Source organism: Petaurus breviceps, unplaced genomic scaffold (assembly GCF_028583685.1).
Source record: "Petaurus breviceps papuanus isolate PSGF00001 unplaced genomic scaffold, PetGlider_PUasm1.0 151, whole genome shotgun sequence".
In the NCBI taxonomy this organism is placed as follows: Eukaryota; Metazoa; Chordata; class Mammalia; order Diprotodontia; family Petauridae; genus Petaurus; species Petaurus breviceps.
Window position 1 is genome coordinate 5,058,380 of NW_027185712.1, and position 11,861 is coordinate 5,070,240.

Consider the following 11,861-nt stretch of genomic DNA (forward strand, 5'->3'; position numbering starts at 1 on the left):
GTCAGTTGTAGTTTTTTTCTGATACGTGTTATTCCTCTGAAGAAGAGGGAAAAAGTGAGAAAAATGTGAGTGTGTGGGTGTGTGTGTGTGATTGAAATGGATCACATGGAACTGAAGTTTTATTTCTTTTCCCTTGCCCCTTAATCCCCTTCTTCCATCACAACACTGACACACTGAGATATATTCCCACCCACCCATGAAACCCAAAGATTTTATGTTATGGAGTGACAAGATTGAGTTTAGGGACTTCTATCTCAGTCTGCTTCTGTGTCCCACTGAATAAGACAGCTAATATCCTGTAGCAGAGCAGTTAAAATAATTGATGAGCGTGTGTGTTGAATCCCCTGGAGAGGCTGGAGAAAGAAGGGGGTTGGGGGGGGGGGTGGAGGGAAAATAGAAGGAAAAAAGGAAGGGGAGGCGGGCAGGTGCTGATTTCAGCCCTGTAGCGTCAGGATTGCGTCAATTTGGGTTTCAACCACGTCTACAGTCTAAGAGCTGAGCTACTCAGGAGAGCCAAAACAGGAACGGGGGTGGCAAATCCCTGTATGAGGGACAGCTGAGCTCCCTCTCTGCTTTCTCGCCCCCCACCCCCACCTTGCTCCCGCTTGAAGGTCCCCTGGGCTGCACATTGGTGCTTGCATCACGAGGAAAAGCCAGTTCCTGATTCCGGGAAGAGGAAAACAGCCGCTTTCATAGAGAAGCAAGCCAGGGGTTGCTGTTCAGTACCTCGGACAGAGCACGCAGCAAACATGGCTCCGATCACCTCAAGCAGAGAGGAATTTGGTAAGCAAGTTCTTAACCAAACTTATAAAAAGGATTTGTTTGTTTGTTTGTTTGTTTGTTTTTTCTTTGGAAATTACAGTTTGGAGTATATGTTGTCTCTCAAGGCTGGGTATGGGTTAGCTAGCCATTGGATTTTAGAGAACGGGAATGGTATTTGGATAATCTTAGTAAACCCAGTCTGTCTCTTTCCCTTACCAGGTATCCTCCTTGTAAATTGCATTCTGCTAAGGTTATTTTAGCTTCAAGAAGTTCTCAAAGATTCAGGGAGTTCTATATATTGTAGTAGTAGCAAAGTGTTTTGACACTTGATTGTTGGTTTTATTTTATTTTATTTGGCCTGGTGAAGATTCCTTTTAGGTAAATATCTTGTGTCTGTCATTTCAGGGGTAGGGGGAATGGGGGCGGCGGCACGGAGCTTAAAAGCAAATACATATTTAAGACATCCTAAAAAAAATAGAATCAGTTCAAAATAATTTTAACTAGTGGGCTCTGACACCCTCATTTTACATCAGAATGTACTGTAATTATTTTATGGCCATATCACTAGGCTACATTTTCCTTTAAAAAAAAAAAGGAAAAAAAAAAAGATGTTGCTAGGTAGGATTCTAGGGCAGCATTTGTGTCTGTCCCTATTACATCATACCAAATGTGTACTGTTTTCTATTCATATGTTAAGCTTGTGGTTCTATTATATTCAATCTTTATGCAATAGAGATGAACCGTACTTACTTTTAAAATGATTCAGCACTGAAAGTCAAATATTCTCATGTAAGTGGGCTAATGAGCATGAGGATTAGGAGGGGTGAGGAAACTGTTATCATCACTGTGTGAATTAGTTTTGTTCTGTGTTCCCCAAATCTATGAATTCTACCAGTAAGAAGGACTTTGAGAGTAATTATTCTTTTATATATTGCATTGCACTGTTTAGTTTTTTGATAAGAGAATTCAAAGAAGCTAAGTTTCTTTCTAATTGACAGTAATCATTTCTGTCCAGCACTTCCTGTTTGGTTCTTTGTAATTACAATGATATTGTGTCCATCACCCATGCTTGATAGGGAAAAAAATTAACTAATTATATTAATGAGTTATTAAATCTGCATTGCTTCCCCTCCAAAAAAATAATCTCTATCTTGAAATATAAGATCTGGTTCATTTAACTGCAGTGGTTTAAATTACTTTCTATTATTCTCTAAAATATGAAAGAAGCCTCACTCCCCCACTTTGTTACAGTAGACTTCATGGTCGACCAAATTGTGTGTACTTATTTATTGCCTTAATAGTAAGGACAACTTCAAAGCTTATGCTAAGTTTGGCTAGTCATGTTCAGTTCTTCACAATTTTTTTTTCCATGCCATGCAAGAATATTTCACTTTGTGAATTCAAAGATTAATTTCTTATTTCTAAATGATTCATTTTTTTCAATATTTCCTTACATTACTTTTTTCCCTTATTGGACACTTTTGATCAAACATTTCTTAACCAATTCTCCTTCATTAACTTCTGGCTTGTAATTATTGGGAGACATACACAGAACCCTAAAGAGGCTAGTGAGAAGTGTAGTGACTAAAGATTATTCTTCTCAGAGATGTTTAAACAAATTCTAATCCCTTATGATCCTGAACTTTCCATCTCAATATGGGAAAGAGATTTTTAAAGTATAATAAAATAACAAAGGTAGCCAGTGCAAAAATCATTATATTTACCTGTGTGTGTTGCTTCTACTGAAAATTTATTTGAAATGGACAGAATAGTTTGACAGGATAATACGGAGCTTTCATACACAGTTACTAATCATTTGTGGGAGAAATATGCTTACATACAAAACATGATTACCTTAATGCATAAGCAATGTCACTAAACATCAATAATTTAACACTCTATTCTCAGGAGGGATGTGTTTGGTTCTGATTACTGTATTGCCACATTTAAATGCACTAAGACAAAAAAATCTGTTATGAATAAGAGTTAATTCTCAGTTATGTTCATTCTTTTTAAAAAATTATATGTCAAAGGGAAGCTATTTACTGGAAGATACAGTTCTATTTTCTTGCTGTTTGCATTTGTGCAAATTGTACTGTTTCTCTCTTTGTACTTTGGCAGTCATTCTAATAATGGAGGATTTTAAGAGTAGGAAGCCAATTTGTTTTTATTCTTACAAGTTATTAAATATGTTCTTTCTGTTTTTACTTTGTTTTTAATCAGTTTGTTTCCCTTAGTTCTGGTCCATTATCTGACAGAGAAACTTTTAATATATATTGCAGAGTAGGGTAAATGTTATACAGTTACTTCATAATTGCTTTGGCACTATTGCTACATTTTGGATTTTAGTTAAACTAGTTCAAGGAATTCTTAATACAGTGTTTGAATAGTGAATGCTTTGAAGCACATAGCAATGATGTTTCAGAAAAAAATAGTAGAGCATAAAATGTTAATGAAAAATAAATAATGTAATTAGCACTGACCTGCCAAACTGTGATTGTCCTGCATAATAATTGAGAAATATCCATAGGTTAACAGATTCTTCTCCTCTCCGGTTTCTCGCTGTCATTTTGTTTATGGCACGCAACTGGAATGAGAGAGTTTCCGTCATACTGTATTTCTTTCTTGGTGTCACCCAGGGGATATGTTTATACCTGAAGGTGGCGTGAAATATGTACATAACTCTTATCCTCAGCAGTTGGAAAGTAATTCAATCTGTCCAACCTACTGCAATTGCCATCTCTATTATGTTTTTCAAATTGCGTTGTATCTCAAGCTTTACTCCTTTAATGTAAGTTATTGACCATTTCATTTTCCAGATGAAATTCCAACAGTGGTGGGGATCTTCAGTGCATTTGGTCTGGTGTTCACAGTTTCTCTGTTTGCTTGGATCTGCTGTCAGAGAAAATCGTCCAAGACTAACAAGACTCCTCCCTATAAATTTGTGCATGTGCTCAAGGGAGTTGACATCTATCCAGAAAACCTGAGCAGTAAGAAGAAATTTGGAGCAGATGAAAAAAATGAAACAAAAAATAAACCAGTTGTGCCAAAGACCTCACTACATCTTGACCTTGAGAAGAGAGATCTTAATGGCAATTTCCCCAAAGCAAACCCCAAAGCTGGCAGTCCTTCTGATCTTGAGAACTTCACTCCTAAAGCATTCTCAGAAAGGGAACAGAAAGAGTCCACTTCCCCAGACAGCTTGAAGTCTAGTTCATCCTTATGTTCTGTAGAGAAACAGGATAAACTTGGCACCCTCTTCTTTTCCTTAGAGTACAACTTTGAGAAAAAGGCATTTGTGGTGAACATCAAAGAAGCTCGTGGTCTGCCAGCTATGGATGAACAGTCAATGACTTCTGACCCCTATATCAAAATGACCATCCTTCCTGAGAAGAAGCACAAAGTGAAAACCAGAGTCCTAAGAAAGACCTTAGATCCAGCTTTTGATGAAACCTTCACCTTCTATGGGATCCCATATACCCAAATACAAGATTTGGTCCTTCATTTCATCATCTTGAGTTTTGACAGGTTTTCAAGAGATGATATCATTGGAGAAGTCCTTATTCCACTCTCAGGCATTGAATTGGCTGATGGAAGAATGTTAATGAACAGAGAGATCATCAAAAGAAATGTTAGGGTAATTGATTTTAAGTATTTTAAAGTGCTGGCAATCAAAATTGAGCTATTAATATATTATTAGTAGCCATTTAACAATATCTAGAGGTTTGACTTGAAAATTCTATCAGGTTCTGAGACATTGCCATGTTCAATATTCAGATGAAAAATAATAACATGATCAAAAAAATTTCATTTATTTACCTTTATATGTTCATGAATACTTATAGAGAGATATCTTAAGGGTTAAAAAATAATCAAGTTTTATGAAACTTTTATAATATCAGTCTAAAGATTAGTTTTTCTCTCTTCTCCTAAGTATTTGTATTGGATTTTAATGAAATTTTTTTCAAAAAAGCAGAAATTGCATCATACTGAATGTTTATCTTATACATATAAGTCTATCAGCAACATCATTGATGGTTAATAATAATAGTTTTATTTTAGTCTAGGGACTATCACAAATCTTATCCATGATTTATAATTTAGTAATAGGATGTTATTTACTATGCTTTTAGCATCATTATCTTTTAGTTTTCCTGACAGTATTGGAAAATAGTGAGACATAAGACTAAGCAAAAGAAATTCTATTTCAACTTAAAGTATAACATTAAAATATCTTCTTACAGCAGCTCCATAACACATCAGGATCTTAGTGATGGAAATGTCATTGGAGATTTAGCAATGTGAGAATTGTATATATTAACAAAGTATCATTGAAAATGAAAGGGACTTTGTATATGACCAACCCTTTAGCTGTCTTGTGACAATTTTTGATGAGGAAACTTAGTCCCAGGGAGGTAAAATTTGTAATCAAAAATCTAAACTTTTAGCAAGTCCTTTAAACCCTCCAAATCTCACCTGTAAAATTGGGAATGGCAAATTAAAACTCTTTTTTCCCTTCTTGTCTTTAACTTGTTATTCCCCAAATTTATCTCATTTTTAACTAGCTACTTACATTTGTTCATACATATATATCCTCTGCCCCTCACCTGGATCAGTCTCTATCTAAAGATTGCCTATGATCCTTTGATAATGCTTATGAATAAGAAAAGAATCTCAGATCTAGAACCTTAGTCTCTTGATTCCTAATGTAGTCCTTTTACATCAAAGTATAATACTCGCCATGGTTGCCTTATATATTTACTTTACTTAAACTATTTATTCCCAGTGAGATTTTTTAGGGGTATTGTAAAACTTCACCTCAAAGGAACAAATGTACAGGGAGGGAATATGCACTATTCATAAAGTAAAAGATCATACCTTTTTATCTTACTGGGCATTTGGAATATTTTGACATAGTCTACACTGATAAACTACATCAAAATAAGCAAAGTTAGGCATTTTTCCTACTTGCATTGTGAAGGGGATTGCATAAGTGTCAAATTAGTATTAATGTCTATATGTTATTTCATAATATGGAATAAATCCACTTCATCAAATGCCCAAGGGTACCCCAAAGTTGAATAGGTCATCTCATTTTTCATCTGTTTCGTAGGTTGGGGACCATGCCATAAATACCATACTCTAGCTCAGAGATTCTTATACTAGAGCCTATGATTTTTTAAAATGACAACTATATTTCAATAGTTTTCTTTGTAATCCTGTGTTTTATTTTATAGATTTTAAAATATTTTTCTGAAGATGTTAATAGAATTCAACAGCCTGACAAAAGAGTTTGAGACAAATATGGTTAAGAATAACTACCCCTCCTACTCTCAAGCCTTCAAGCTTTTTTCTCAACTTTTTGTATTAAAACTTTTGTTTTATGTTAGCAGTCATCCCAAAAGCAGAGTGCAAATACTAACCAGAGAATACTGCAATCAAATAAATCAAAACTGAGTAGACAGAAACTGTAAATCAAACTCTCCCCAGACTTTAATACATTCCTTAAGAGAAAAACAAACTTGTTATACCATTCAATAGAGAGAAGACAACGCAATAGCGTTGAATCCTATTGAAATCTCTGAGGGATTTTTGAACAAACTTTTAATCTTTGATTTGACATAGCTCTCACAACTAAAAAAAATAGTCATTTTGTTCTTCACTCACTGTTTAGGAGGATTGCATAATATGTTGATCACTCAATATTATTTCAACAAATATAAAGTGATCCCCAAAATAAAAGGTATGGTAGCTGTAAATAAACTACAAATTTGTATCTTTTCTTGAAAAAACAAGCAAACAAAAAAAGAGGTGTGGCTAACCCTTGAAAAATGAAAACATGAAGCAATAAACATCAAGACCACTAGATGGCAGACATAAGCTCTTATGAGACAGGTTTGTGATGGTGACTCATAAAGCTTTCTATTATAATTACTTTTTGTTCTATTGTATTAAAGTCAGAATACTAACAATTTAGTTAAATGAAATATAAATGTGTAATAGTGCTATGTATAGTTCATTAGAAAATATTTCACAAGCAACAAGAAAATACAGAATTGTCAGGAAGTATTTATGAAAAGTGTCTTTATTTCTCTAGAAGTCTTCAGGACGAGGGGAACTTCTGATCTCCCTTTGCTATCAGTCTACAACCAACACTCTCACTGTGGTAGTTCTAAAAGCTCGGCATCTACCTAAAGCAGATGTTTCTGGATTATCAGGTAATTTTGCATCTTAAATCAGTCCAGTTTTATTGGAAAGGAATTGATCCAAGATTAGGAAGATGGTGGGGTTTTTTATATGAAATAAGGTTTACAGACCTGATTTCTTTTTTTTTTAATAGTTATAAGGTGTACCATGTGCAGTTCTTTGGTTCCCTAAGTCAGCCAACACTATAATTATTGTTGTCAAATTTATCTTAAGAGTTCAGGAAAATAAATAAAACAGGTAAAGTTAGGGTAGAAGAGAGAAGGAAAGGTTTTTTTCAAAAGACATGTATTCAGCCTCAGTATGGGAAAGGGTTAGATGAAACTGAGTTCAAAGAAGCAGGGCTTGTTTGTTTCTTGATCTAATTAATTTTTTTTAATATAACTGGCAAAGGAATATAATTTCATACCTAAGTCAAATTTGCTATTCCATTTTCTATCATGTCTCTGCATTGACTTTTCCATTATCTTTAGTTATCATTTTTATTACTAAAGTCAGTAAAATTCATCATTGATTCTCAGTTCTATGAAAGACCATAGGAAGGAAACATTAATCAACATTAATTTATTAAGTACTTATTTTGTATGGTTACCAAATATACATCACTGTATTAATTTAATTTCAAAAAGTAGTTTTAAGTTCTAATCATTGTGATAGGCACCAAAGAAGTTACAAAGATTAGAAAAAGATCTAGCCCTGACTTATGAATCTTATAATCAAAGGGAAGATGTTATTGATGAGTCACTTTTTAGTCTTCTCTGATTTCATGACCTCATTTGAAGATTTCTTGGCAAAGACCCTAGAATGGTTTGCCATATTCTTCTCCAGCTCATTTTATAGATCTGTCACTGAGGCAAACAGGATTAAGTGACTTGCCCAGGATCACATGGCTAGTAAGTGTATGAGGCTGGATTTGAATACATGAAGCTAAATCTTCCTAATTCCAAGCCCCTGTGCTCTACCCTCTACACCACCTAGTTCCCCTGTCAAGTGGGGGATATCATGCAGATAATTTTATATATATGATAATACATGAATACACAAAAAATTGTGTATGAGACCCAAGGAGTGATGTTGTTGCAAATAAATGTCATCTTGGTTTAAGAGGGGGAAAGCTAATTTTATTATGATAAAGTGCCCCTTATTGACTTGATCATCTCATTTTTCTATTACGCCCCAACTATGGGCTTTGAATTATATCTTCATCCTGTTCTACCTCCTGAGTCTTATTTCTTTCTACAATTATCTGCCTTATATTTTGAACCAATCTCCAATTCTTTCCTAAGTTTCAATCTAATTATTGCTAAGCTGTGTTCATTCTTCCTTTTTATTCTCTCTGGTATAAGATTTTTGTCCATTTTCATTATACAATTCTAGATTAGACCTTTATACTTTCTCACATGGCCTCTTACAGCAGGACTCCTATGAAATTCTTATCACATCATCCCCTTGTTAAATAAAAAAAAACCTCTAGTACTCCTCAAACATCCATAGAATAAAATCCAAACTCAGCCTATCATTTAAAAGTCCTCCATAATCTGATTCTAATATATCCAGTCATATCTCACAATATTTGTTCTCATATTCTGTACATACCTGAAAAACAATGGATTAGAATCACCATTCCCTAAATTATTTTTATGTTCTTTTTTCTAACTTCTTGCCTTTGTTTATAAACTATCACAGTGAGGAATGCAAATCTTCTGCCACCCCTATCCTCACCAGCATCATTATTGACAAATGATTGACTACCCCTCTTCTAGTCAGAGCTTGATTTCTGCCTCTTTCAAGAATTCCTCATTGATCCCTCAAATAAAAGTAATATTTTCTTCTTTGGATCTGATGTAACATAATACTCTCTTCTCACTTATACATTTTTATGCTGTCATATGCATCACAATTTTCAGTGTACTTGTTATTTTTCTCCACTTAGATTGTAAGCTCCTTGTGTGTAGGGGTCATATCTGATTTATCATTGTTTCCTTAGAAACTGAAACAATTTCTTTCAAGAAAAAGGCAAATAGTTGTTTTTTTGTCTTGTTCTTGTTTCTTTTCATTTAAGGTTGGCGCAGACATTTTCTGGTCTCTGTAAGAGGCTCATTGAGGGAGAAATGAACTTTAAATTTGAGGATCTAACAGCTTGGTTAAACATAAAAAAGGCCGGAATAATTAGAGAGAAGACATATCTATATTTATCTGTATCTATATCTATCTATATATGTGTCTTTACATATATATATAATATACTTATGTATTTATGTTCTAAGTTGTATAATAATCAGTTATTTGATTACATAAAGAGCAGGATATTCAGGCAGCAATATCTAGTGCAGTATAAGATTGATGAACAGAAAACAAGCATACTAAGATAAAATATATGCCAGAAAGTGTTACACTTTTATAGTTTGACATGAAATTAGAAACTTATCTCTATAAAATATATGCACATCTACTTTATTGCTAAATGTAAAATAAATTAAAAACAAAATGTAGACCCAATGGTTAGAAAATAATTTATGAAATTAATTTACATTAATGTGGTGAAATTGTAATGACAAATATGAATCATACAAGGACATGTCAAAGTGATATACAGAATGATCAGTTGTCTGGTCAGAATAAGAACTATATATATATATATATATATACACATATATATATAACCTACAAATATATTTAACAAAACACACTAGCTATTACATTCCATAATAATATAGAGCATATAACTTGTTTTTCTTTTATGCAAAATATTTTAATACCACTGTAATATTTTACTTAGAAATTTAATTCCATGTTTTTTATTTGTTTTATATATTTGTGTCATTATTATTAAATTAAAATTTATTTTTTTATAATATATATAATGAATTGTCTAGTCCATGATTTTTATTTCACACATGAAACTAAGACCTAGATGGGGTCAGAAACTTGTTTATGCAAGGCCATAGAGTCAATCCAAAACTGAAACTCAAAATATTACTTTTAATTCCTAGGCTAGTGTTATTCATATTCTACCATAGTGGAATCTCAGAATTAAGGTGTTTTCATATGATTTATCAGTTCTTTTCCTTTTTATTTCTGCTAAATTTTTGTCTAAACCATCTTCTCTTCTTTGGCTACTTTCATTTGCCCTCATATTTTCTCCTTCACTAAAACTAAAATTTAACTTCCTCCATTTTTCCTTTGTCATTTCAGATCCTTATGTCAAAGTGAACCTGTATCATGCGAAAAAGAGAATCTCCAAAAAGAAAACACATGTGAAGAAATGCACCCCTAATGCAGTATTCAATGAATTGTTTGTCTTTGACATTCCTTGTGAAAGTCTTGAGGAAATCAGTGTAGAGTTCCTGGTTTTGGATTCTGACAGGGGATCAAGAAATGAAGTAATTGGGAGGTTGGTCCTTGGAGCATCAGCAGAAGGAACAGGTGGAGAGCACTGGAAGGAGATCTGTGAATATCCTAGGAGACAAATTGCCAAGTGGCATATGCTTTGTGATGGTTAGCATCCTAGCAATGAATTGGAACTTAATGATTTTCCATAGACAAGGAGTAATATTATTTCTTTGTTAAATGTGATTATAAGCTTTTGACAGTAAGACAGTCTTTTAATTAAGACTTGGATGAATTGGTAGATCAGGAGGTAATTGTAAAATTTTATCACTCATTTTATTCTCCTTCATTAGAGAAATTTGATACAATTTCATAAGAGATTGAACTTCCTTGATGTTTTAATGACTATTATCATAATGTAAATTTCAGTAAGAACAGTCAAGTCTTTCATAAATATATCATTGTATCTCTATTTGGTAGCTGTGTTTTTAAAGGTGATGATGTCCTCTGCATATGTCACTGGAACTCATTGCATCTTTTGAGACACTGACATGGAACACATGTCTCTCTGAGTCCAAGATATCAGAGCTCTTGTGAAAATCATTCATTTTTCCTAAAAGTTGGAAAAATCCATTCTTTTAATCAACCCAAAGATTATCAAGAAATGTTCACCATTTTTAGTTATCAATTATGTTATGTACAAATAGTTGTTTTGTATGAAATGGTGTATACTCATTCGTTTGTGGTTTGGAAATAATAGGTACCATTTTCTCACAAGGAGAATAAATTCAATACCTTCAAAAAGCCAGTTAATACACTTAAATACTTAGTTTTAGCAAAGGGCTCAGCTGGGATCCAGTTGTACTGTTACATTACAGGTGAATTCGGACTGAGTATTAAACTCATTGTCCTTTACCAAAAAGTAATATGAGAGTATCTTGGGCTCAAAAGATCTAAAGCATGAAAAGGACCTTAATGAACATATTGTTCAAACCCTTGATCTTACAAATAAAGAAACTGAAGTCCAGAGGTGGTCAATTGCTTCCCCAAGATAAAAGAAGATTAAATGTTACATTAAAAAAACCCTCCTACTAAATTTTCTATGATTTTGTCACATTCCCAAATATCAGTATGGCCTAAGGAAGAAAAAAAAACAACCTTGTTTCACTTTGTTATATCATCAGTTAAAGCAAGATGTAAAGATATTATGGCTAGCTGGAAACCTGTCTGGAAAAAGTTACCTTAAATCATTTTGGAAAATATGGGTGTTAAATAGCTATTTTCCTGCATTAAAATATGACCAATAATGATTAATTCTTCATTTAGCTTTTTTTTTAATCAATGTCAATGGGCCAACTATTTAAGTATAAAATCATATTGAGATTATAAGAATATTGGTTACCAGATGGAAAAATAATTGTTCCCTAAAGCCAAAAAACCAAAATAATAAAAATATTTTAAAAATTTAGAAATAAAGTAAAATGCCTTTGATCCCCATGGAAAAATATTTGCATCAATCCAGATATATTTAGCCCATCCTACTAGCACAAAACTGTGTAAAGTTT

At 33.2% G+C, this 11,861-nt stretch overlaps 1 protein-coding gene across 1 annotated transcript; it reads left to right on the forward strand.

Moving 5' to 3' along the window:
* The first annotated feature begins 464 nt into the window (after window positions 1-464).
* SYT4 (synaptotagmin 4) lies at window positions 465-10,874 on the forward strand. Its single transcript, XM_069075514.1, has 4 exons — window positions 465-783; window positions 3,582-4,399; window positions 6,860-6,980; window positions 10,162-10,874. Exons 1-4 carry the CDS (start codon window positions 750-752, stop codon window positions 10,467-10,469), a joined length of 1,281 nt encoding a protein of 426 aa, XP_068931615.1. The 5' UTR covers window positions 465-749; the 3' UTR covers window positions 10,470-10,874.
* Window positions 10,875-11,861: the final 987 nt, after the last annotated feature.